This window comes from Carica papaya, chromosome 1, assembly GCF_054855325.1.
Source record: "Carica papaya isolate Zhongbai chromosome 1, ASM5485532v1, whole genome shotgun sequence".
Taxonomy (NCBI): Eukaryota; Viridiplantae; Streptophyta; class Magnoliopsida; order Brassicales; family Caricaceae; genus Carica; species Carica papaya.
The window spans coordinates 7,212,977-7,234,986 of NC_142309.1; the positions used below are offsets into that span (position 1 = coordinate 7,212,977).

Consider the following 22,010-nt stretch of genomic DNA (forward strand, 5'->3'; position numbering starts at 1 on the left):
AGGAAGTCCAATCCACTAAGTCCACCTTAACAGCTCTGAGGAATGATGCATAACATGAAGTAAATTCAGAATTTCGAGTCTCTACCAATGGATTGCTCATATTTCAGGATAGAGTGTGTGTTTCAAGTGACAGTGAACTGAAAATGGACATTATGATAGAGGCTCATAGCTTAAAGGTCACCATGCATCCCGAAAGTACTAAAATGTATTAAAGTATGCGACTCCGATTTTGGTAGAACGAGATAAAAAAAAAGAGGTAGCCGACTTTATTTTTAAGTATCTAGTGTGTCAATAGGTTAAGATAGAGCATAAATGTCCAGGCAAGCTACTTCAGCCATTACCGATCCCGAAGTGGATGTGAAAACATATCACAATGGATTTCATGACAAGGTTGTCTAAGGCACGCTCGGGATATGATACCATTTGGATAATTTTTATCCGGCTCACCAAGTGTTCTCACTTCTTAGCTATCAAGATAACTGACCTATTTGACAAACTAGCAAGAATATATATCTAGGAGATAGTTAGGTTACATGGAGTTCCAATGACAGTGGTATCCGATAGAGACCCTAGGTTCACTTCTCGATTTTGGTCTAATTTTCAGCAAGCCATGGGAACGAAACTGTCTCTCAGTATCGCATTCCACCATTAAACTGATGGATAATTAAAGAGAACAATTCACACACTGGAGGATATACTCCAAGCTTGTGTTCTAGACTTCGCACATTATCCCTTAGTATTATAGTCCACCATTAAACCGATGGAAAATTAAAGAGGATGATTCGCACACTGAAGAATATATTCTGAGCTTGTGTTCTAGACTTCGATGATCATTGGAATGATCATCTACCTTTATAGAGTTTATCTACAAGAACAGCTACTAGGCAAGTATCGGTATGGCTCTATACGAGACATTATATGACCACCCCTGCAGGTCGCTAATTTATTAGAAAGAAGTGGGTGATAGAAAATTATTCGACCCAGATCTTGTGGAGGAGACTACAACTAAGATAGTTAAGATCAAGAAGAACATTCAGACAGCTCAAAGCAAGCTGAAAAGTTATGCTGATACCCGGATGAAAGATTTATAATTTAAAAAAAGTGATCGAATGTTTCTTAAGGTCACCCCTTTAAGGGGATCAGTAGGTTTGATAAGACGAAAAAATTAAATCTCCAGTTCATCGGCCTATTTGAGATCTTAGACCTGATTGGTACGATTACATATAGACTGACATTACCTTTAGAGCTATTCAGAGTCCATAATGTGTTCCATGTATCCATGCTACCCAAGTACAACCCGAAACCCTCACACATCCTGTCCCACGAGCCCCTTTCACTATAGGATGATCTATGTTATGAGGAGGTGCCAGTATGCATTGTAGACTAGAAGAGTATAATACTTCGCAACCGAGAAATTCCCTTCGTCAAGGTCCTATGGCAGAACCATACGCAAGAAGAGGTCACCTGGGAATTGGAATCAAGCTTTAGGGTCCAGTACCCCCCAACTGTTAGACTGAGTGAGAGAGTGACCAATTTGAGGGACCAAATTTTCTTAAGGGGATGAGAATTGTAATACCTAGGCCCAAAAAGTTGTCTAAGATAAATTTTTTTTATGAAATTATTTAATTAAATAATTAATCAATTTATTTAATTAAATTTTTGAGAAAAAACTAATTGAGGATGAGATTGAAAATAATTTTGGGAAAAATAGGTAAAAATTTGAGTTCAGAGAGTGTTTTTTAAAGAATAATTAGAAATAAGGGGTCAAAGTACAAAAAGAAAAAATTCGACCACGTGAGACGATCAAGTTAGCAGCCCTGACAAATCAGAGCATACCGCATGTCAAAACACGGTGACATCGGTGCCACTAGGAGACCACGCAGGTGATCCGTGTGCCTAGTGATTCGACGGCCCAGGTTCGATCCCGCACGCGTAAATGGATCCAATTCATTCCCTCCTTAGGCACGATCAGACGAACGAGATCAATCGTGATGAACGGTCCATATTGGTTTTCTCCTTAGACGCGATCGGACGGACGAGATCAATCAGGATGAACGATCCAGATCGACACAGCATAGGTATAAATATCTTGTGTCACAGGAGAACCCAAACCCTAGTCACCAGCCCCCTGTCGAAAAAGAAGAATCAAGTGTCGAAGAAGGAGGCCAACCGCCAATCGCCGCCGCACTGGAGCCATCGTCAATTGCCAAAAAAGGTAAATTTCCCCATACCCACTCGAAATTTTATTCCGACCTTCTCTGTGGCCAAATCAGAGTAAGAGGGACGACGGATGAGCCGAATATTGCGGGCAAAGTCCGATGGAGCCGTCATGGCAAAAACCCAAAAATCCATCCGATGAGCCCTTTCCTGCTTTCCGTTTTACATAATTTTTCGATCATTGTGTTCATCGTCCTTTTTTGTGCAGGTTAGCCGAAGAAGGAACCCCAGCCGTGAAGGAGGACCGGCGGAGCTGCCGCACCTAGAGACCCCTCGCTGGTAAGTTCGGTTGTTTATGATTTTTTGGCCAACCAAAAACTCCTAACGTATTATTTTGTAGGGATATGTGTAAAACCGTCCAAAACCGACCAGACTGATGCGAACCACCACTATGGGCGGTGGAGCCAGCGCCGCCACTGTGCTGGTACCCTAAAATTGGCCGAAAAAAGTTTTGGACACCGATTTTGAATTTTTAGGTATATAACGAGTGTTTTGGATTCTGCAGGAAAAATCCAGAAAACTCGGTACCCGTTAAGAGGCGTAGTAGGCAATGTGACGTCTCGAAACACCGATTCGGATAAGGATCTCTCACCCTATTCTCCGTTACGGTAAATTAAAGCTTAACGATGTACAAATTTGTATTTTTATGAAAAATTAAAAAATATTAAAAATAATTACAAGTCACTAGTGGAGCTGGAACTGGTTAGTTCACAATTATCCTAATTTTTTATTTATTTTTCTGTACGGTCCTACTTGCTTGTTATCGTATTATGCATGTTCTTAATTTATAGTTTCACGATTTATCTGGTTATTTGATTATCTGGTTACTCAATCTCTTGTTATGATAAATTATATCATCTGCATAAATGTCGTTTAATTGATTTATAAATATAATATAAGATATTGGTATATGTTTGTTGGTTATTTTGTTGATGAGAATTTTTATGTGAAAGACTTACTAGGTACCCAGGGAAAAGGCAGACATATCCAGTACATAGAAAATCCTACCGTGAACATTACCTCAGTCGGACGGAGCTGAAAAGTCCCATACTAAAAAAGTTTGGGAGATCTATTTCACCATCATATCAGACGGGGTATCGAGGCGATGGAATGTTTGGCGCCCATTTTCGGACGAGGTATAAGAATAGTTGGTTAATTGTTAAAATTGGATATTAGATTCACGAGTAGGGAGACATCCCTATGGACTCCCAGGAGTACCAGTAAGCAAGTAAGAAACGAAATTATCGTCTCTTGTTCTCTTATGTGGAAAAATAAAAAGTAGTATGAATTTATATCTTCATATGTTATTTTTTAAGAAAACTCGTAATAGTAAGTATCAAACAAACGTTTTTAAATTAAATATATTTAATTAAAGTAAGGGTTTCATTAGTTATTTTTCAAATTTTTACTAATTTTCAGTTTTTCGTATCTGTGATTAGTGTGATATTCTTACTGGATAGTGTAACACACCATTTCATTAACTATTTAAGATCAGAAAGACCAAGATCCATATCTCGATCAATAAGAAAGTTGTGAGTAGTTCACTACCCGAACTCTCTTCAAGTGCTAGTGAAGATTGTTCTATGATACATATTTATTCGTTTTTTTTTCTTTAATTACCATTTACCTTTTAGAATGGACATTCTCGTAACTTTATTGGACATTCTAAATTATTGTGTAAGGAATGTAAACTTTAACTCTATTATTCGCTTTCGCATTTAAATTGTAAATTTATTTCCTTTAAGATTCCAGACCTTTACATAATAAAACTGTAATAATCAAGTTAAATAAAATTTTAATAAATTTATTATATTTCTAAATGAATAAAATATTTTATAATGAGTAAATTTCTTTAATGAAAATATGTTATAATTTTAATCTAACATTTTAATTTTTTTAAAAAAATTCTTGAGCATATAAATGAGTAAGATGACAAAAGAATAATAACTATTGTAAGTTTCGAAGCTTGCTTTAAATTCTATTTATCTTATTCCCCTTCTCTTTTGTTTCATATCTTCCCCTTTTCTTCTTTTCATTTTCTCTTCTTTATTTTTTGTTTCCTTCTTCCTTTTCATTCTCTCTTTTTTAATTTTTTATTGTTTATTTTCTTCAACATTTTTTTTAACATTTTCTAATTCTATTTTTAACAGAAAATGTTAATAATAAAAATAATGATAAAAATTATGGGTAAAATAAACATTTATGGTACGATAAAATTGATAAATTTATTGAATATATATATAAAATAAATTTTTTAAAAAAAATTATTTAACACAATTTAATATTTAAAATTATTAAAAATTAGCATAAATTCTTTTTGTTTTATGGATATGCATTTTGCTATATCTATTTTTTTAATTGCTTTTTCTATATATGGTTATAAATGATATTGGTATATTTTTATCCCTTACATGTTATCCAAGCAAGAGAAAGAACTTTTCTATATCTATAGAAAAGTTAATTAAAAATTTTGTTTTACAATAATTTTATAAATTTTAAGACTAACTTATTAAAAAAAAAAATTATAGGAAAATTGCAACATAATTCATAATTTAGAAACAAAATTGATAATTTTTCATTTTTAAATGATTAACAATCTTGTTATTGTTGTTTAAGTAGTAAATAAATGTATTAAAAATATTAATAGTAAATATTATACAATTAACAGATAAAATAACAAATAATAATTTATAAAATAATTTATTTTTGTCTAATTTTTTATTTTTTTTAAAGAAAAAAGAAAGTAGTTTCCGCGTGATCTACTAAGCTCGAGTGGAAAATATAATTAAATAAAAATGGAGAGTAATAGCACTGTAACATATCATCTTCCTCTCCCTCTCACTTTCTCCTTCTCACTCGTCAGTGTCGAGTGCAGAACAAAATGAAGATTTCTTTTTTCTTTTTTTGAAAAATTCTCAATTTCTTTATAAGAACGCGCAAAATCGCAAAATCAGAAATACAACAATTTTTCTCTTCCTCTCTGTTTTCATCTCGATATCTTTTGAAAGGGACAGAGATTGGTTGATTTCTTCCATGGCGACTCCTCGAATGATAATTGTATCGCAGGACGGGAATGGTGACTACCTCACGGTTCAGGAGGCGATAGACGCGGTGCCGCTAGGCAACACGTGTCGGACGGTGATACGAGTGTCGCCGGGAATATATCAACAGCCGGTATATGTGCCCAAGACCAAGAACTTCATCACTCTTGTTGGTGTCAATCCCCATATCACCGTCCTTACCTGGAATAATACCGCCACCAAGATCGATCACCACCAGGTATTTTGACAGGCCCTACCTCTCTATGATAAAACTCCATCTATGTATGGGTCATTATGCATTTTGTTTTTGCACTGTATGTTGCTGGCTGTCAATCTCTACTGTTTTTGCAGTCCTCAAGGGTGATCGGTACCGGAACTTTTGGCTGTGGGAGTGTTATTGTGGAAGGAGAGGAGTTTATTGCAGAGAATATCACATTTGAGAACTCTTCCCCTGAGGTGAAGTTTGTGAATTCCGTCTTCTTCTTATTCTTTGTCCATATCCAAGTCAACTCGGTACAAAACTGGGTTCTTTTTGCTTTGATTACAGTGTTAAATCTTGGTTTAAGGTCATAGATATGTTCACGCAAGCGGCTAAACTATGTGAAGTTCGAATTTGGTTAGACTGTTAACATTTGCATTTGATGGCATTTATCTTTTCTGTCTGTTTCTTAAAAATTGTTGAGTGAGATTTCTGTAATTTGCATTATTTTGTTCTATGTGGATGAAAATGAGCTTTTAGGATCTTGCTATTAATAAAAGCTAACTCTTTTTTTTTTTTGTTTCTTTGATGAGTAATTCAGCTTCTAGGCAATGGCGTGCAATGAATTCTGTGTTTGTAGTTCTAGATATGCCTTCTGCTTATCCCCTTCTGAGTTTTTTTGTGAATCTTACCCCTTTATCACGTAAGCCTTATGGATGTTGGAGTCAGGATTTGTATTAGAAAAACTTGCCTTTTACTGGGCAATTGAAATAAATGTATATAAGGATTTACCTTGTAGATTTGCGTGTTTCACAACTTGTCTGGTTCCAGGTTCTCCATAAACTAAAAGTGGATAACTTCTTTTCCTTAAAAATGTTTTACCATGTTATATAAATTAAACGCATTCTCTTTTCCTTTCTTCTATCACAGGGGTCAGGTCAAGCTGTGGCACTACGAGCAACAGCTGATCGGTGCGCATTCTATAATTGCAGGTTTCTCGGTTGGCAGGTAGTTTAACTCTTTGACTTGGTTTTGGGTTAAGTATAGAACCTTGTTTGAATTATTAGACAGTAGTTAAAAATGTTATAACTTATGTGGAATATAGTTAATATATATGTATCATGGAAAATTGATTCTCTATGAAGAAATATTGTGAATTCGAAGAGAAAGCAATATTTTTTTTAAGTTCAGCAGTTCTATTCGGCTTTTCATCTGAAGTTATGTTGTTTTTGGGGATAAATATCTCATGAATAACAAATGAAAAGAAGGGAAGTTGCCTTTTAGTGAGTACATTTCATAATTCAGTTATAACTACAGTGGAAGCTTTAGGTGAGTTTCACTGACAGTAAATGAAAGTAAGATCTTAAATGGGGTGAGGAAGGTTGATCAATTATTTACTTTTATGTTACTGATACGTCTCTTATTAGTTTGGAAAATTTAGAATAGCTGTCTGGCACATGAGGTTGTTAAATCTAATGCCATAGACAACTTTGAATGCAGGATACTTTGTATTTGCACCATGGGAAACAGTATTTGAAAGACTGTTATATTGAAGGAAGTGTGGACTTCATTTTTGGTAATAGCACTGCTCTCTTGGAGCATTGTCATATCCACTGCAAGTCTGCAGGTTTTGTTACTGCACAAAGCCGGAAATCTTCTCAGGAATCAACTGGTTATGTGTTCCTGAGGTGTGTAATTTGACTTGAAACTTTCTTCTTTTCTTTTTAATTTCCCATCATACATTCCGGTAGTTTGCAAGAGTAAATTTGGTCTAGAGAGAGAAAAATCTAGGCATTTTCGCTACACGAGGCAGTATGACCCCTTTTTGCTAGGACTAACTAGTCTGAGAACGACCTCCATGATTGCTTCAGGATGTAATTTTGGTGAGGGAATGGATGGCTTTTTAAAGCCCTTTTTTGGGTAAGGTGGCAAAACACTTGGAAAAGAAGAATGGGAGGAGATAACTGCTCCTTTTCTGTCTCTCGAGACCACAACAGAAGGGGAAAGATATCAAGAACCAAGTGAGCTAAATGCCAGAGGAAAAAGAAGGATGATCTTCCTCAAGGCTATGGAAATAGATGTGATGGAGGCTTTTATGAGTGGCTGCGGTTTGCGACAAAAGAGGTGACCTAGGGGAGCCATTGTGGTCTGAAGATGAACATTCGACTTCGCGCTTTTGCAACGCTCATGCCAAGTGCTGATTGGGTGTAACCTCCATTTGTGGGTCATGTGTGACTTCAATCTTTAGAGGTTTTTATGGTTATGTGAAGTAGAGAATGATTTGGATATTTTGAATTTCTAAGTTTGATACAAAAACTGGATCATGTTGGAGATCTGTTGGCCTGCATATGGTGAATAGAATTTGTAATGGAGCTTCTTTGCTTGCTTTTAAGATATGCAAAGCTATCAGCATTACCTCCTTTCAAACTTAACCAACTTGGTTTATTCCGATTCCTTCAAGGTTCATTGCATGTATTGTGATAATAAGTGAGCTTGTGCTTTCTCAACAATGCTGATCCAAAGGACCCTTGATTATTTCCCTCTTTCTCTTCAAAAGAAAAAAAATGTGGCTGAAAAGTTTGGATCTGCCTAAAATGTAATTTCTGATCTTAATACATCTGACAAAAGTTGGATTTAGGTACTGAACATGTAATTTTGTTTGCTTATCTTACTGTTCTCAGTAGTACAATTGATTTATATTAGAGTATAATATTACGGCTTTTATGCAGATGTGTGATTACTGGTAATGGAGGGAATTCATATGCATATCTGGGACGCCCATGGGGACCTTTTGGAAGGGTGGTTTACGCGTATACATATATGGATGCATGTATCAAATCTGTAGGCTGGCACAACTGGAGCAAACCTGAGAATGAGAGAAGTGCTTGCTTTTACGAGTACAGGTATCTCATGTTTAATCCTTTCTCTTCTTATCTCTGCCTTCTTAAAGATTGGAGACGGAAATGCTTTGTTAAAAATAATGGTTAAAACAATTATGCTGAAGTACTTTTTTGGATGTGTCTGACCTACCTAGTTTATAGTAAGAAAACAGTTTTTTCCTTAAAAGTTTGAATGGGCATTTGGATGCTCATGTCAAACCTATACTGATGTCCAGTTTCATTGTATAATGAACTCTAGTGCTTTGATCAAAATCACAGGTGTTTTGGGCCAGGTAGTTGCTCATCAGAACGGGTGCAATGGTGTAGGGAACTGGTAGATGAAGAAGCAGACCAGTTTCTGATGCATTGTTTCATTGACCCAGATCAATCAAGACCTTGGCTTTGCCAGAAAATGGCCGTGAAACTACCATATTCTGCATAGAGAAGTGTGTCAAAAGTGTTTGCAGATGCCGGAGAGTGAAATCTCATTCATGCACCATGTTAAAAGTGGTTTTCAGATACTCGATCAATAGTCAAATAATGAAATCTCGTTCGCTGGGAATAAAGTTTTCAGAGCATAGATTATTAGCTAGGCATGTGGTTTGTGGGAACTTCAGCAGGATTTTGTTTTTCTATGGAGTTGGTAGTGGAGAGAGGAATGATATCTGGTCTGATGTTTCAACCTAGGTGTTGAGTTGGTTGTATGGAACATGTCTTATTTATGGTGATCTGTGTTAGTTTTCCTTTTGTGTTAAAGATGGCACTGCTACGCGGGAGCTAGTTGCATGCAAACAGGTGAAGAAGTTGAACTGTTGTAAAATTGGGTGTGTTTTAATTACTTAATCTCTATCTATCTATATATAAAATTAAGGGTAGATACCTACTCCAGGATCCGTTTAATTATGGTAATGTTATTTTTAATCATAATGTTAAAAAGTTAAAAGGGCAAAAAATGGGAATTGCCTAATTCTTGTTTGGCAAAAATAAAAAATTTCCAGTTAAAATGGTTTTATTTATTCATTTCTTTGCAAATTAATTACATAACAGAAGATTTTGATATTCTGAGATATTGGAAAGTGAATCAAACACAACCTGAAAGCAAGCTTTATTACAAAACAGTAAGGGTAAGTTACGCTCGCTGCCTTGTTGTAAACCATAAAGAGTCACAACTACATGTATACATATTTCACTTATTTTCTTCTTTCATTAAACTTTTTTTTTTATTCAATTTGCATATTCTTCTTATAACCAATTTATACATGTCAACCTTATGAAATTATTGGCGTCGAGTAATTATAATTTTATGAAATCACGTTATATGTACACAATGTGTTTGGTTCCCTTCAATACCCCCCATGCAATATACAAAATTTTACAATAAAAATTGATTGTTTTATTTGTTTCCACCGTATAATTATGTAATTAAATCTGTAATTTAATAATAATCATACCTAAAACTATGATTACCATTACATTATGTTGGGGTACAAAATAGCTTACATTCCACAACATTACAAATATATTTCCCATTTATCAAAACATATTCTATTGTTTATAAAAATCCACTAACCAATCAAGATGCGACACTTGTAGCCCATCTTTGTTTAGCCCCAAACCCCGTACCATTCCTGGGCCGGGTCGAAAATCCGTGTCATGCCTGTTGGGCCCAGGGGTCTTACACTCCAAATTGGCGCGGTCATCTTCCAATACCACCTCTTTGCTTTCTCCCTGCAGCAGGAGAAAAGAAAGTCGAAACAACGAGAAATATGAAGACTTCTGCGAAAGACTCCACTCACGAATCAATCTCTGCGGCACAGGCATTTTTTGTCCACCTGAGCTGTGGATTAATCTTAGCCGCTGGTTTCTGGGTTGCCCACAACATCTATTCTATCAATCTCGTCTCTCATACCACTCTTACTCTTCGCCTGATCTGGGTATTTATTATGATTCTATTCTCACCTTTCTGTTATTGTTAGTCTGATTTTGATTTTGTTTTCTCTTCTTTGTTTCCAGATTGTTGCGTTTCCAGTCGTGGTTCTTTTTTACAGTTTATTTCGACGGAATCCGGAACAATGCTCGGTAATTCATGTTATTCTGATTCGTTTTTTTTTTTTGTTAATTTTTTTAAATCATGTTTGGTTGCCGAAAACATGAAGGGAAATGAAAAAATGCGGAAAAGTTGTACCCTTTGTCTTCTTGTCGATTCCACGGGATTTCTAATGAAACGAGCAGGACTTACGCTTCGCTTTTCATTCTTCTTTTGTTTTGTTTTTGTTTTTTTTTTGTTTTTTTTTTTAATTTTTAAGTTTATGATTTTCAATTCAATATTCTGTTCTTATATATTCTCGTGGGCCGAACAAGTCTTTCTTTTTTTTTTTCTTTTTAACTTATATTTACATGGCTTTTTTTCTTTGTGATGTTTTCAGTACTGGAAATCTGTAGGACGAGGCATACTGGGTCTTCCTATTGGTTAGTATGAATTTGAGTTTATATGGCAAAGCTTTTCTTTTTCGTGATAATGTTATTAACAAAGTTGCATAGTTTACTTGAGAATGTGTCGTATTGGGCAAGTTAACAAGTGCCTACATCTTTAATTTATTCTTGCATGACAAAATCTTTGGGAGCCTCCTTTTCCTTGTGGGTTTGCTCACTGGAAATTTGCTAATTGTGCCTCGGTTAATTTTTTCACACACAAAGTAATTTAATTTTTTCTTTGATGTTTTTGGTCTAGTGAAAGCAAAACCAGTTACTTCCCTAAGGAAATAGGACTATAGTGGGAAATAGAGTGAATCAATTATATGTAACTTCTTATCATATTTCCTGGTTGTTGACACTTTTCCCAATCATCCTAATAGCAGTGCGGCAATAATCATACACATAGGAAGCTATGTAACTTTTTTTGTAAAGAGGCTTTTAGAGAAAAGATATTTCCATGACTCGTAATTGTGTTCAAACTTTGAACTGAGAGACCCTGATAGTGTTTCTGGCTTATATTAAAAACTGTTTGCTGCTATTACAAGGCTATTAGATTTTAATGGAACTATTTTATTTATTAAAAAATTATCCTTTAATAACCCATGCATCTTTTGATTTGCAGGAGCCTTGCTAAATGCTTTGGGAGCAGTAGCTTTGGGTGCACCTGTTGGCTTGCAGTACGTGAAATAGGTTTGAATATGATTGCTTCTTTGCATAGTTCTGAACGCAGAAGTCACCATTTGATATTTAAAGTTCAATTACTTCAGTCCCGTAAGGGGAACCTGTTATCATTATTAGATGCCTAACACCCCTTTCTCTTTCAAAATTGCTTCTTCGTAATTTTCAATTTTCTGTCAATTGGGGGAGGATTCCAGCTGGGACTTTCTTCTCAAAGAAACTTGACTGCCTATGTCAACTCTGATTAGTTCTTTAAAGAATTGTGAAAGCTATTTAAAGTTCAACTATTCAACAGGAATATGCTGATTTTGTGGCTTTTTTGTTGCACACAGGTATCTACCAAAGACCATTAATTGGTCTCTTCTAATGTCATTGTTCACTGTATGTATCCAAATTTTCTTTTCTTTTTCCCTTTTACAATCTCTGAGGAATTTAGATAGATTATCTCATTCCTTAAGATCATGTTATGCTCTGTTTTATATACCTAATTTTGGCAGTCAGTGCTCAAGAATTGATGTAGCCTTATTTACTAGTTGACTGCAGTATTTATTTAATAGTGTATCAGATTCTGGTAACCAAATGAACTGAGTGCATCATGAAATCCTTAGTAGTCTTTAGTTTTCTGTTGCTGCTTATAGAAGGCTATTTGTCTTACATACAAGACTAAAATAATCTAAAAGACATGGAGGTGGCTGTATGATTCTGCATCACATATTGATGTTAATACATATGAACATGTGTTGATAAATGGCGTTTGCAGGAACTGCCATGTCCTCCAAATTTAGCATTTTGTGTTCTTTTTATGTAGTTGATGTAGAATTTTGGGGTTTATTGTATTTGTGGATACATTTTCTAATTAGTTTTAGTATTTTCTAGATTTGTGATTGATTATTCCATACATACACACATCTTGTACATACTTTCATGAGTGAACATATGCATAAACACGAGTTTATGAGATGAAACTAACAATTGTTCATTTACCAAAGAGAGCTTGATGTTTCTACCCTTGTGTTTTTGCAGTTTGTGCCTGCATCTTCTGTCTATGGTTCTTCTCGGGCAGATTGGCATCATACACTTATAGAGACAAAGTAAGCCTTCTGTTTTTAGTCATGAAGCATATGTTTCTGCTGCTCTATGTTTTTATGAGAAATTTAATGATCCGGTGCATAAATATATCATGAATCAGAATATAGCTGAATTACTTTTCAAGAGTTATAGGTGCACTGATAGCTATGGTTCTCCATGAACCTTAATATGATGTCAGGAATAGCAATTTTCACTTGCATTGAACTTATAGGGGCAATGATGGGTTGAGGTCAACATTTCCTGTTAATCCCGATCATACTATTTTAATTTATATCACGTATAAAAATGTATAGATGTAGATATATGTAGTCTACAATTCACAATTAAAGTTATGGTTTTTCAAACCAGACCTGTGGTCAATCCAGTCAAGTAATATTGGTTTACCTGTTTGAATGGCTGATTCACTATATATATATATATATATAATAAAGAATTAGTAATGATATTACTCAAATCTGACAAAATATTAATATGCACCGAAGGGGTGCAAACCCATATACAAAATATTTCCAAATATGATAGGCTATGAATCAAATCTCCTAAATCTTACAAGTAATTATTACAAAAGCAAAATATTTATGGTTTGAATAGAGTAGTAATGGAAATAAGAGTCAGATATTTTATTTTGTTTGGATAGGAAGCGAAAGAGAGTAGGAGTAGAAAGTAAAGTCTAAACGAATAATATCCATAGGTAGATGGATATGCGTTTAAATTAAAGAAGATAAATAATATGGGAAAGTGACTTAAACATCTTAGTACCTTTCCATCCATTCTCCTCTGAATTTTAAGAGAAGATTAAAATGTTTCTGTCATTCTCCTTTTTGTCGGTTGCTAAAATTGTTTACGGAGTGTTTAATTATTTATTCCCTAAACTTTATGTTCTGCTCACCTTTTTCTCTCTCTAAAAGTGCCTAAATAATAACAAAAGAAAAAGTGAAGATGATTAATTGAACCAGCTAGTTTTGACAAGCATTAATGCTCATCTCATATATTTGTTAAAGCAAATTGAGTAAGTTCCAATTCAAGTAAATATGGTTTATTTGTTTTTTTCTCAAATATTCTCTACTAACATTCAAATTTCAAAATTTTAAATAACATATTTATGTATAATAACGCAAAAATGTAAAATTTCTAATAAATTTTTAAGATAAAAATAGAAAAAATAATAAACAGATATACCTACCATTTTCCGACCCTGCACTATATTGCAATTTCACAAATTTCCCGCACTCCAGTGGTGAATATCGCAGAACTCTTCCCACTTTTCCTCGTTTTCTAAATGTTGTCGAAAGAAGAGGTTATTCTTTAAATTTTTGGCACTTTAAGTTGAAAAAGAAAAGATCAACTGAATTCTAGGTTCACAAGCATGAATAATTTCCTCTGGAATATCATATGTTAATATAGAATTCCATCTGTCTTAGGCCAAATGGATCTATAGATTATATGATCTGTCTACCAGCATATGGTGCTATTATTGGAGCATGGTTTGGGGCTTGGCCAATGCCACTGGACTGGGAAAGACCGTGGCAGGTAATTCTTTTTAATTTCTTACTGAAGTGTAGTGTTTTGAGGAATCTTACTGAAATGTAGTTAATTTGACTGTTTTCTTTCTTTTTTCTTGCCTGTGCCTTGTGAATTTTAGTAAGTTCATTATTGTTGTTTTCATTATGATCCTTGGTTGCATATCCCATTCTTGCATATATCATTTAGAGTTTATCTTTGATCATAGTGTCAGTATTACACTATAAATAGCCATTAGCTTCCAACCACTTACACGTGTTTCTCAGCCAAACACACCTGGTTTGGATAATTCTCACTTGCTTTTCTTTTGATCAAGAATAAGGTAATTGAGGCTTACGAAATAGTATCTTGATGACGTAAGGTACCTGATTGTCTGGTTTTTCAGTATCCTTCCTCACTGGAATCCTTGGCTAATTCCTCTAACTGCTAATTTTCTAACTGAAAACAGAATACCAAAAATGACATCCTAGCATTCTAGGGCATTGTTCTAGGTCCTGATAGATGATCATTATGAGTGGTGAAAAAAATTATTTATCTGCAAATAAGGTGAAATTGTAAAAATATCTGTTTAGCTTGGAATTACAATGAGTTAATTTTCCTTAATTAATGTGCCATTAATAGATATTAAGTAATTACTGCAGGATGACCATTGAAAGGATTACTGAAGGAAAAAAGAAGATTCTTAAGAGCATTCTTGCCCTTTTGTAATTTTTTATGGATTGTCGCAACTGCTATAAGTATCAAACGGCAATTGCTTCGGCAAAACCTTATGATTGATTTGATATATATGTGAAAATATAGGGAAGCTTTGTGAAAATCACCCTAGTAATTCAGTAGCAAAAGTATCAAATCGCAGAAATTTAAGTTTGAAGAAGCAAATCTAAACTCTTTTCTCTTTGATGTTTACAGTTATTTATTGTCTGTTAACCCTTGATTACATCCTAAGTTGTTTTTGTCTGTGTGATATGTGTTGCCATTGTGCTTATTTTCTGAAAGCATGTGAACAGTTTGATAAACTAGATGGTTGACTTGCAAGACAAGGCATCATGGGCAGGCCATCTTACAACCTTAAACTCATAGATTCACATTCCCTCAATGAAGGAATTTAAACAGCTAAAATTCTGTCCTAATGTTTGCTGTAGTAGCTTCCAAATATCAAATGACACGCCAGAGTTCTGCATGTTTGTTCTCTGTTGGGAAAGAATGTCAAATTTATTCAACTCTTGCATGCATATAATTCACACCTCAAAATCAGTTTCTTTGCATAATTATTTTACCATTAGCTATAAAAAGCTGAAGGAATGTTCAAAGATGTTTTATTGAATATTTTGTAAAGTTCATATGTAGAAGCCTGAATCTTCTTGCAAGTACTTTTTCTTTGTAGCAATGGCCTATATGCGTGACGTATGGAGCCATGGTTGGTTACACAGTTGCGATGGTGGCATCCTTCTACTTGGTGCTTACCCATCATAGACAAGAGCGTGAAAAAGCAGAATAGCCAACCACCATGAATGTTGCTCTGAGTTTTCATTAATTTCTTTCTTTCTTTCTTCTTCTTCTTTACAAGGTTTATGGATTCATTTTCTTATCTTGTATGAAGTGTGTTAAGTAATCTCTTCATAAATGGGAGAAAAGTTTTTTTAGTAATTTGCCCCAATAGTTGTAGATGGTCCTGAACAACTGCAATCCATTTTGAGTAGTCTCCTTTTTAGTGGTCCGTGAGTGCTTTATTCTTAAACAATTTACTACTTGTCAAAACTATTTTCACATTCAACTTTACTTTTATTAATTTTTTTTTTTCCCCACTTCATGCATATATTAAAATCAGTTTATATTACCATAAGGGTATTTGAAAAATTCAATTTTATATAAATAAATAACAATTAGAATTATTAATTTAAGAATATATGTCCATTGTCACATGACATTTAACCCAAAAAAAAACAAAACCAAAGAATTTCGAAGCCCAGCAGCAAGGTAGTGGTTTTTCTTTTTGGTTTTTTGATCAATTGCTTTTTCTTTTTTCCTAGTAGCCATTAACATAAGAGGTTGACTTAGCAAAATTCAACACAACGACAATGGTGCTCAACAAGAACAGTTACCACGACTTACATATATATATATATATATGTGCAAGTTGAATAATTAATAAGAAGCCAATTTTGTTGATTGTTTTATATGTAGTATAGTTGAATGATACGGTAACAAATACTATATAAATAATAATGAAATAGAAATAATTAAAATTAATAATTGTAAATAGTGAAAATTTTGCTTAATTGTCCTCCAACTCAAAATGTCAGTGGATAAAGTCAAATACAATGATTAGTCAACTTGATTAGATATTAATTCATGCTTAGACGAAAAATCACCTAGTGGACTAACACAATTAACTCCGCGCATGCACGAATACCTATAATTAATTATATTTACGTCACTAATTAAGATAGATTAAGATTAACAAACGTGACATAATTACACATTAAAATATAGCAACTGAACCCGGTCATCAACCAGTAATATATTAATTAGAGTATAAAATTTAAATTGAATTAAATTAATCACCATGTTGCTGCTTTTTAATTAATTATTGGTTTGTGTGTGCTTGTCCACAACTCGTGAGATCCCTCATTGATTTTGATGTGCTGCCCACTTCAACCTCTTATTTGGTGTATTCTTTGTTTTTCTTGCCATCAGAAAGTTAAAAAATACAATATGTTACTTGAAAATTCTACATTCATCAATGCCCATGAATTTATGTAATACTCAATTCTAAAATTTTATTTGAAATTAATTTTAAAATTTAAAATATGTATATATAAATATAAAATTTTATTTAATGTAAAATTAGAAAAAAAAAATAAGTAGATAATAAAATTAAAAATAATTTTAAAAAAAATAGGTGAAAATTTGGGTTCGGAAGATATTTTTGAATAAGAAAAATAAGAAACTGGAAGTTAAAACACAATTAAAAAAAAAATTGTGTTACATAGGATCGCCCAAGTCAGCAGTCTCGAGGAACCGGAGCATGCCGCGTGGCAAGGCACGCTGACTCAGTGCAACGCTGGAGGCCACGCAGACTCAGTACCACGTAGGAGAACACGCTGACTCAGTGCCACACTGGTAATCCACGTGCCTGTGATCGGACGGCCCGGATGTGTTCTCGTGGGCGTGGACAGTCCGGATCTGTTCCCTCCTCAGGTGCGATCGGACGGTCGTGATTAAATGCGATGAACGATCCAGATTTGTTCTCTCTTTAAATGCGATCGTATAGTCGAGATCAAATCACGATGAATAGTCCATATTCATTTTCTCTTTAAACGCAATCGGACGATCGAGATCAAACGCGACGAGTATAAATATCTCGCATCACACCGAAACCAAACCCTAGCAGCCAGCCCCTCGCCGAAAAAGGGAGCCGACCACCAACCACTGCCATACCAAAGCCACCTCCGACAGCCAAAAAAGGTAAAAATTCTATTGTCTGCTCGGAATTTGATTCCAAACACCTCCATGGCTAAATCAGAGCAAAAAGAACGATGGATGAGCCAAAAACTGCGAGTAAAGCCTAGCGGCACCACCGCGGGTAAAACCCGAAATTACCTCCGATGAGCCCCTTCCTGTTTCCCATTTCGTGCTATTTTTTCACCATTGTGTTCACCATTCTATTTTCTACAGGTTGACTAAACAAAAACACTTAGCCACGAATGTGAGTCGGCGGAGCCGCTGCACCGAAAAATCTCGCCGCCAGTAAGTTTTTATTTTTTGATTTTTTTTTGCCAATCGAGGCCCCCTATTGTGTTTCTACAGGTTGTCCTAGGATGCTCAGTTATCTATTTTTCGTTTATTTCTTTGATTTTTGTTTGTTATTTTTAAGGGATATTCATGTAACCCTATTGAGTATTTAAAACTATTGTGTAAGAAATGTAAACTCTAACTCTATTATTCCGCTTCCGCATTCAATTTATGATTTTATTTCTTTTTAAGTTTCGAGCTGGCATAGTTGGTATCAGAGCTGCGTTTCTCAGAACTATTCCTTATACAAAAACCTTAGGAAACACCCAAAAAAATAAATAAATAAATAAACTTTTGTCCAACCCTTTCTTATGAAAAATAAGTACAAAGACATGAGGAGATGAGATCCCTTACTGAACAGGGCAGTCCGAGACGGGTCGTTTCAAGAGGATGTCGATTGGCTCTTCGATATTTTAATGAGACTCATATCTGCGATGTAGGCCAGGGAAGAGATGAGGGAACTGTCTGACTCTCCACCACTTCCACACTATGAGCCACCCCTACAACAAGAGGATTTAACGCCACCTCGATGCAATCCTGCTACTCCATTGTATCATCTGATACCATCACAATATAATTCGGAGCCCCCACCGTATCATCCAGCACTGTTACAGGGCTACCCGGTCCCTCCCCAACAACATCTGGCCCCTCTTCTACGGGACTCGATTCCACCCATGATGAACCTGATAGAGGTTGATATAAGGGACTTTGATGTGACCCTATAAATGAATTGGTTAGTAGCGTATCACGCCATCGTGGATTATTCCCACAAGAAACTTGTAATTAAGCCTCCTAACGATGAATCATTTACAAGCTAATAAAAAGCTTTGAATATTATTCTCTCTTAGCAAATTCCTTATTATATAGCGTTTTTACTAGGTTGTTTTCTTTAAAATATACAAACTTAAAAAAGAAATTTGTATTTAAGAGATTCCGATAGTTCGAGACTTTCTGGATGTGTTTTCAGATGAACTTTCTAGACCACCAATGGACATAAAAGTTGAGTTCACTATAGACCTTCAGCCTGACACGCAGTCTATCTCAGTTGCCCCTTACTGCATGAGTCGTGTTGAGATGGAAGAGCTGAGGAAACAGATCAATGAATTGCAGGATAATGAGTTCATCCGACATAGTATGTCCTCTTGGGGTGTTGGAGTCACATTTGTAAGGAAGGAAGATGAGATGTTAAGATTATGTATTGACTACAAGAACAAGTATCTCATCCCTAGGATCTATGACCTTTTAATCAGTTACAGGGTGCCCAAGTCTTCTCCAAAATAGACATGCGTTTAAGTTATCATCAAGTAAAGATTAAGGCAGAGAACATTCCCAAAATAGTTTTTCGAACCGGGTACGGACATTATGAGTTCCTGATCATGCCATTTAGACTAACCAACGCACTAGCCATTTTTATGGATTTGATGAATATGACTTTTAGACAATTCTTGGATCAGTTTATCATTGTATTTATCGATGATATCCTGATCTATTTAAAAAGCAAAGATGAACACATTTACCATCTGACTCAGATTTTGCAAATTCTTAAAGAAAAGAAGTTGTATGCAAAGTTGAGTAAGTATAGGTTCTGCCTCAAGCAAACTACCTTCCTAGGGCATATCATATTAAGGAATGGAGTGTCAGTGAATCCCGAAAAAGTTGAGGCAGTGCTTAGTTAAAAGAAATTGAACTCGATCAAGGAGATTCGTAGCTTTCTGGGGATGATAAGCTATTACCACAGGTTTATGAAAAAATTTTCTAGCCTAATTGCTCTTTTGACTCGGCTCACAAAGAAGAACGTTAAGTTTGAGTGGAACGTGAACTGTGCAATGAGTTTTTCAGTACTAAAGAAGCGGTTGACCACTGCACCTGTGTTGCCCTGACCGAGTGGGACAAAAGGATATACAGTTTATAGTGATACCCCCTACTTGGGGTTGGATTGTGTTCTGATGCAGCATGAGAAGGTCATAACCTATGGGTTCAGGCAGTAAAAGAGTCATTAAAAAAACTACTCCACTCATGACTTAAAACTTGTCGCGATCATCCATGCCTTGAAGACTTGGTGCCATTACTTGTATGGGAAGACTTTTTATATTTATACCGACCATAAGAGCTTAAAACATATATTCACTCAAAAGGATCTCAACATGCGTCAGAGATAATGGATAAAAATATCAAGAACTGCGATTGCAACATCTTATATCACCCAAGTAAGGGCAACATAGTAGTCGACATACTCAGTTGAAAAAAATGTTGGAATATTAGTTCACCTAATGGTTTCAGAATATGGGTGATAGGGGCCGCACAACAAGTATGACTTCAGGACCTAAAGAGAGTTACATGCTTGATCCACATGACTGTTCAACCTGAGTTGATTGAGAGAATAAAGGAAGTCCAATCCGCCGATTCCACTCTAGCAACCTTCAGGAAAGATGCAAAACATGGAGTAAATTTAGAATTTTGAGTATCTACTGATGAGTTGCTTATATTTCAGGACAGAGTGTGTATTTCATGTGACAGTGAGCTAAAAATGGACATCATAACATAGGTTGATAGCTCAAAGTTTGTCATGCATCTCAGAAGCACTAAAATGTATTAAAGTATGCAACTCTAATTTTGGTGAAACAAGATGAAAAAAGAGGTGACAGACTTTGTTTCCAAGTGTTTGGTATGTCAGCAAGTCAAAATAGAGCATCAACGCCCAGGCCGGCTATTTCAGCCATTACCAATTCTGGAGTAGAAGTGGAAATACATCACAATGGATTTCGTGACAGGATTGCCTAGGGCATGCTCGGGATATGACACCATTTGGGTCATTGTTGACCGGCTCACCAAGTCTTCCCACTTCTTAGGCATCAAGATAACCGACATCTTGGACAAGTTAGCAATAATGTATATTCAGGAGATAGTTAGGTTATATGGAGTGTCAGTGACAGTAGTATCTGACAGAGACCCCAAGTTCACTTTCCGGTTCTAATATAGTTTTCAGCAAGTCATGGGAACGAAATTATCCCTTAGTACTGCATTCTACCCTCAAACTAATAGATAATCAGAAAGGACAATCCGCACACTGGAGGATATGCTCCGAGCTTATGTTCTTGACTTTGGAGGCCATTGGGATTATCATTTACCCCTAATAGAGTTCGTCTACAATAACAGCTACCAAACAAGTATCGGCATGACTCCGTACGAAACATTTTATAGTTGCCCATGCAGATCGCCGATCTGTTGGAAAGAAGTGGGTGATAGAAAATTGTTCGGTTTAGATCTTATTGAGGAGACTACAACCAAAATATTTAATATCAGAAAGAACATTCAGACGGCTCAGAGCAGGCAAAAGAGTTATGCGGATACACGGATGAGGGATTTGAAATTTGAGAAAGGTAATTGGGTGTTCCTTAAGGTCACTCATTTCAAGTAAATCAGTAGGTTTGACAAGAGATTTTTTTATTATTTTTTTTTCAAATATTTGAATTTTTACAAGATATATTTATACCGTAAAAATTTACATATAATTCGTTATACGTTTATTTGATTGTATGTAATATTATACAAAATGATTGAAGAAATTAGTTAAAAATTGATTTGTTGATTATATGTTAATTCTATAAGTTTTTAATACTATTTTTTAAAATTAACAAAAAATATTTTGTGCACCTTTAACTTAATATAGAGTAAAGTTATAAAACAAAAATTTGTATTGGTGGACTACAAAAATCTTCTATAAACATTTTTAAAAAATTTAAAACAAAAAGAAAACGTGTGTACTTGAAATTATTGCTTTGATTTCTCCTAACGTTTTCGTATACATACAATTTAGAATAATTTTCATATATAATAGCATTTACAAATAAATAATATTTTCGAATTACTAGAAATACACAGTATACTTTTTTAATATAAAATATTATTCATAAATATAATAAATAAATAAAACATATAATAATGACATATTATGTAATAATTTATAAAATATAATATATTTTTGTAGCTTATTCTGATTTTTATTAATAAATTTACATTTTCCCACTTTGATAAAAAAATTTACGCGCTAAATAGCCTTTAATTTTGGAAATAAGTCAAAAGAAGAAAGCCATAAGTACGTTGACTTTTCTTTTT

The 22,010-nt window shown here is 34.8% G+C and overlaps 2 protein-coding genes across 4 annotated transcripts; both read left to right on the top strand.

Moving 5' to 3' along the window:
- The first annotated feature begins 5,017 nt into the window (after nt 1–5,017).
- On the top strand, nt 5,018–9,211 carry PME31 (pectin methylesterase 31). Its single transcript, XM_022049603.2, has 6 exons — nt 5,018–5,496; nt 5,610–5,714; nt 6,388–6,465; nt 6,958–7,145; nt 8,187–8,360; nt 8,616–9,211. Exons 1-6 carry the CDS (start codon nt 5,251–5,253, stop codon nt 8,776–8,778), a joined length of 954 nt encoding a protein of 317 aa, XP_021905295.1. The 5' UTR covers nt 5,018–5,250; the 3' UTR covers nt 8,779–9,211.
- An 831-nt stretch (nt 9,212–10,042) lies between these two features.
- LOC110820194 (phosphatidylinositol-glycan biosynthesis class F-like protein) lies at nt 10,043–15,746 on the top strand. Of its 3 annotated transcripts, none has more exons than XM_088217362.1 (8): nt 10,043–10,270; nt 10,350–10,415; nt 10,763–10,805; nt 11,434–11,488; nt 11,822–11,870; nt 12,513–12,580; nt 14,000–14,108; nt 14,741–15,466. In XM_088217362.1, exons 1-8 carry the CDS (start codon nt 10,103–10,105, stop codon nt 14,750–14,752), a joined length of 570 nt encoding a protein of 189 aa, XP_088073488.1. In that variant the 5' UTR covers nt 10,043–10,102; the 3' UTR covers nt 14,753–15,466. The 3 variants fall into 3 exon arrangements, with proteins under 3 accessions (XP_088073488.1, XP_088073483.1, XP_021905313.2); XM_088217357.1 differs by having other exon boundaries at nt 15,107–15,466; XM_022049621.2 differs by lacking the exon at nt 14,741–15,466 and adding an exon at nt 15,484–15,746 and having other exon boundaries at nt 10,044–10,270.
- The last annotated feature ends 6,264 nt before the right edge of the window (nt 15,747–22,010 follow it).

What these genes read in the sequence shown, in the direction of transcription:
- PME31 (XM_022049603.2), top strand. Translation starts at nt 5,251, where the DNA reads ATGGCGACTCCTCGAATGATAATTGTATCGCAGGACGGGAATGGTGAC. An exon ending in CCAAGATCGATCACCACCAG is followed by an intron (nt 5,497 to 5,609) that starts GTATTTTGACAG and finishes CTGTTTTTGCAG; the next exon opens with TCCTCAAGGGTGATCGGTAC. An exon ending in ACTGGTTATGTGTTCCTGAG is followed by an intron (nt 7,146 to 8,186) that starts GTGTGTAATTTG and finishes GCTTTTATGCAG; the next exon opens with ATGTGTGATTACTGGTAATG.
- LOC110820194 (XM_022049621.2), top strand. Translation starts at nt 10,103, where the DNA reads ATGAAGACTTCTGCGAAAGACTCCACTCACGAATCAATCTCTGCGGCA. An exon ending in TTACTCTTCGCCTGATCTGG is followed by an intron (nt 10,271 to 10,349) that starts GTATTTATTATG and finishes CTTTGTTTCCAG; the next exon opens with ATTGTTGCGTTTCCAGTCGT. An exon ending in GGAATCCGGAACAATGCTCG is followed by an intron (nt 10,416 to 10,762) that starts GTAATTCATGTT and finishes TGATGTTTTCAG; the next exon opens with TACTGGAAATCTGTAGGACG.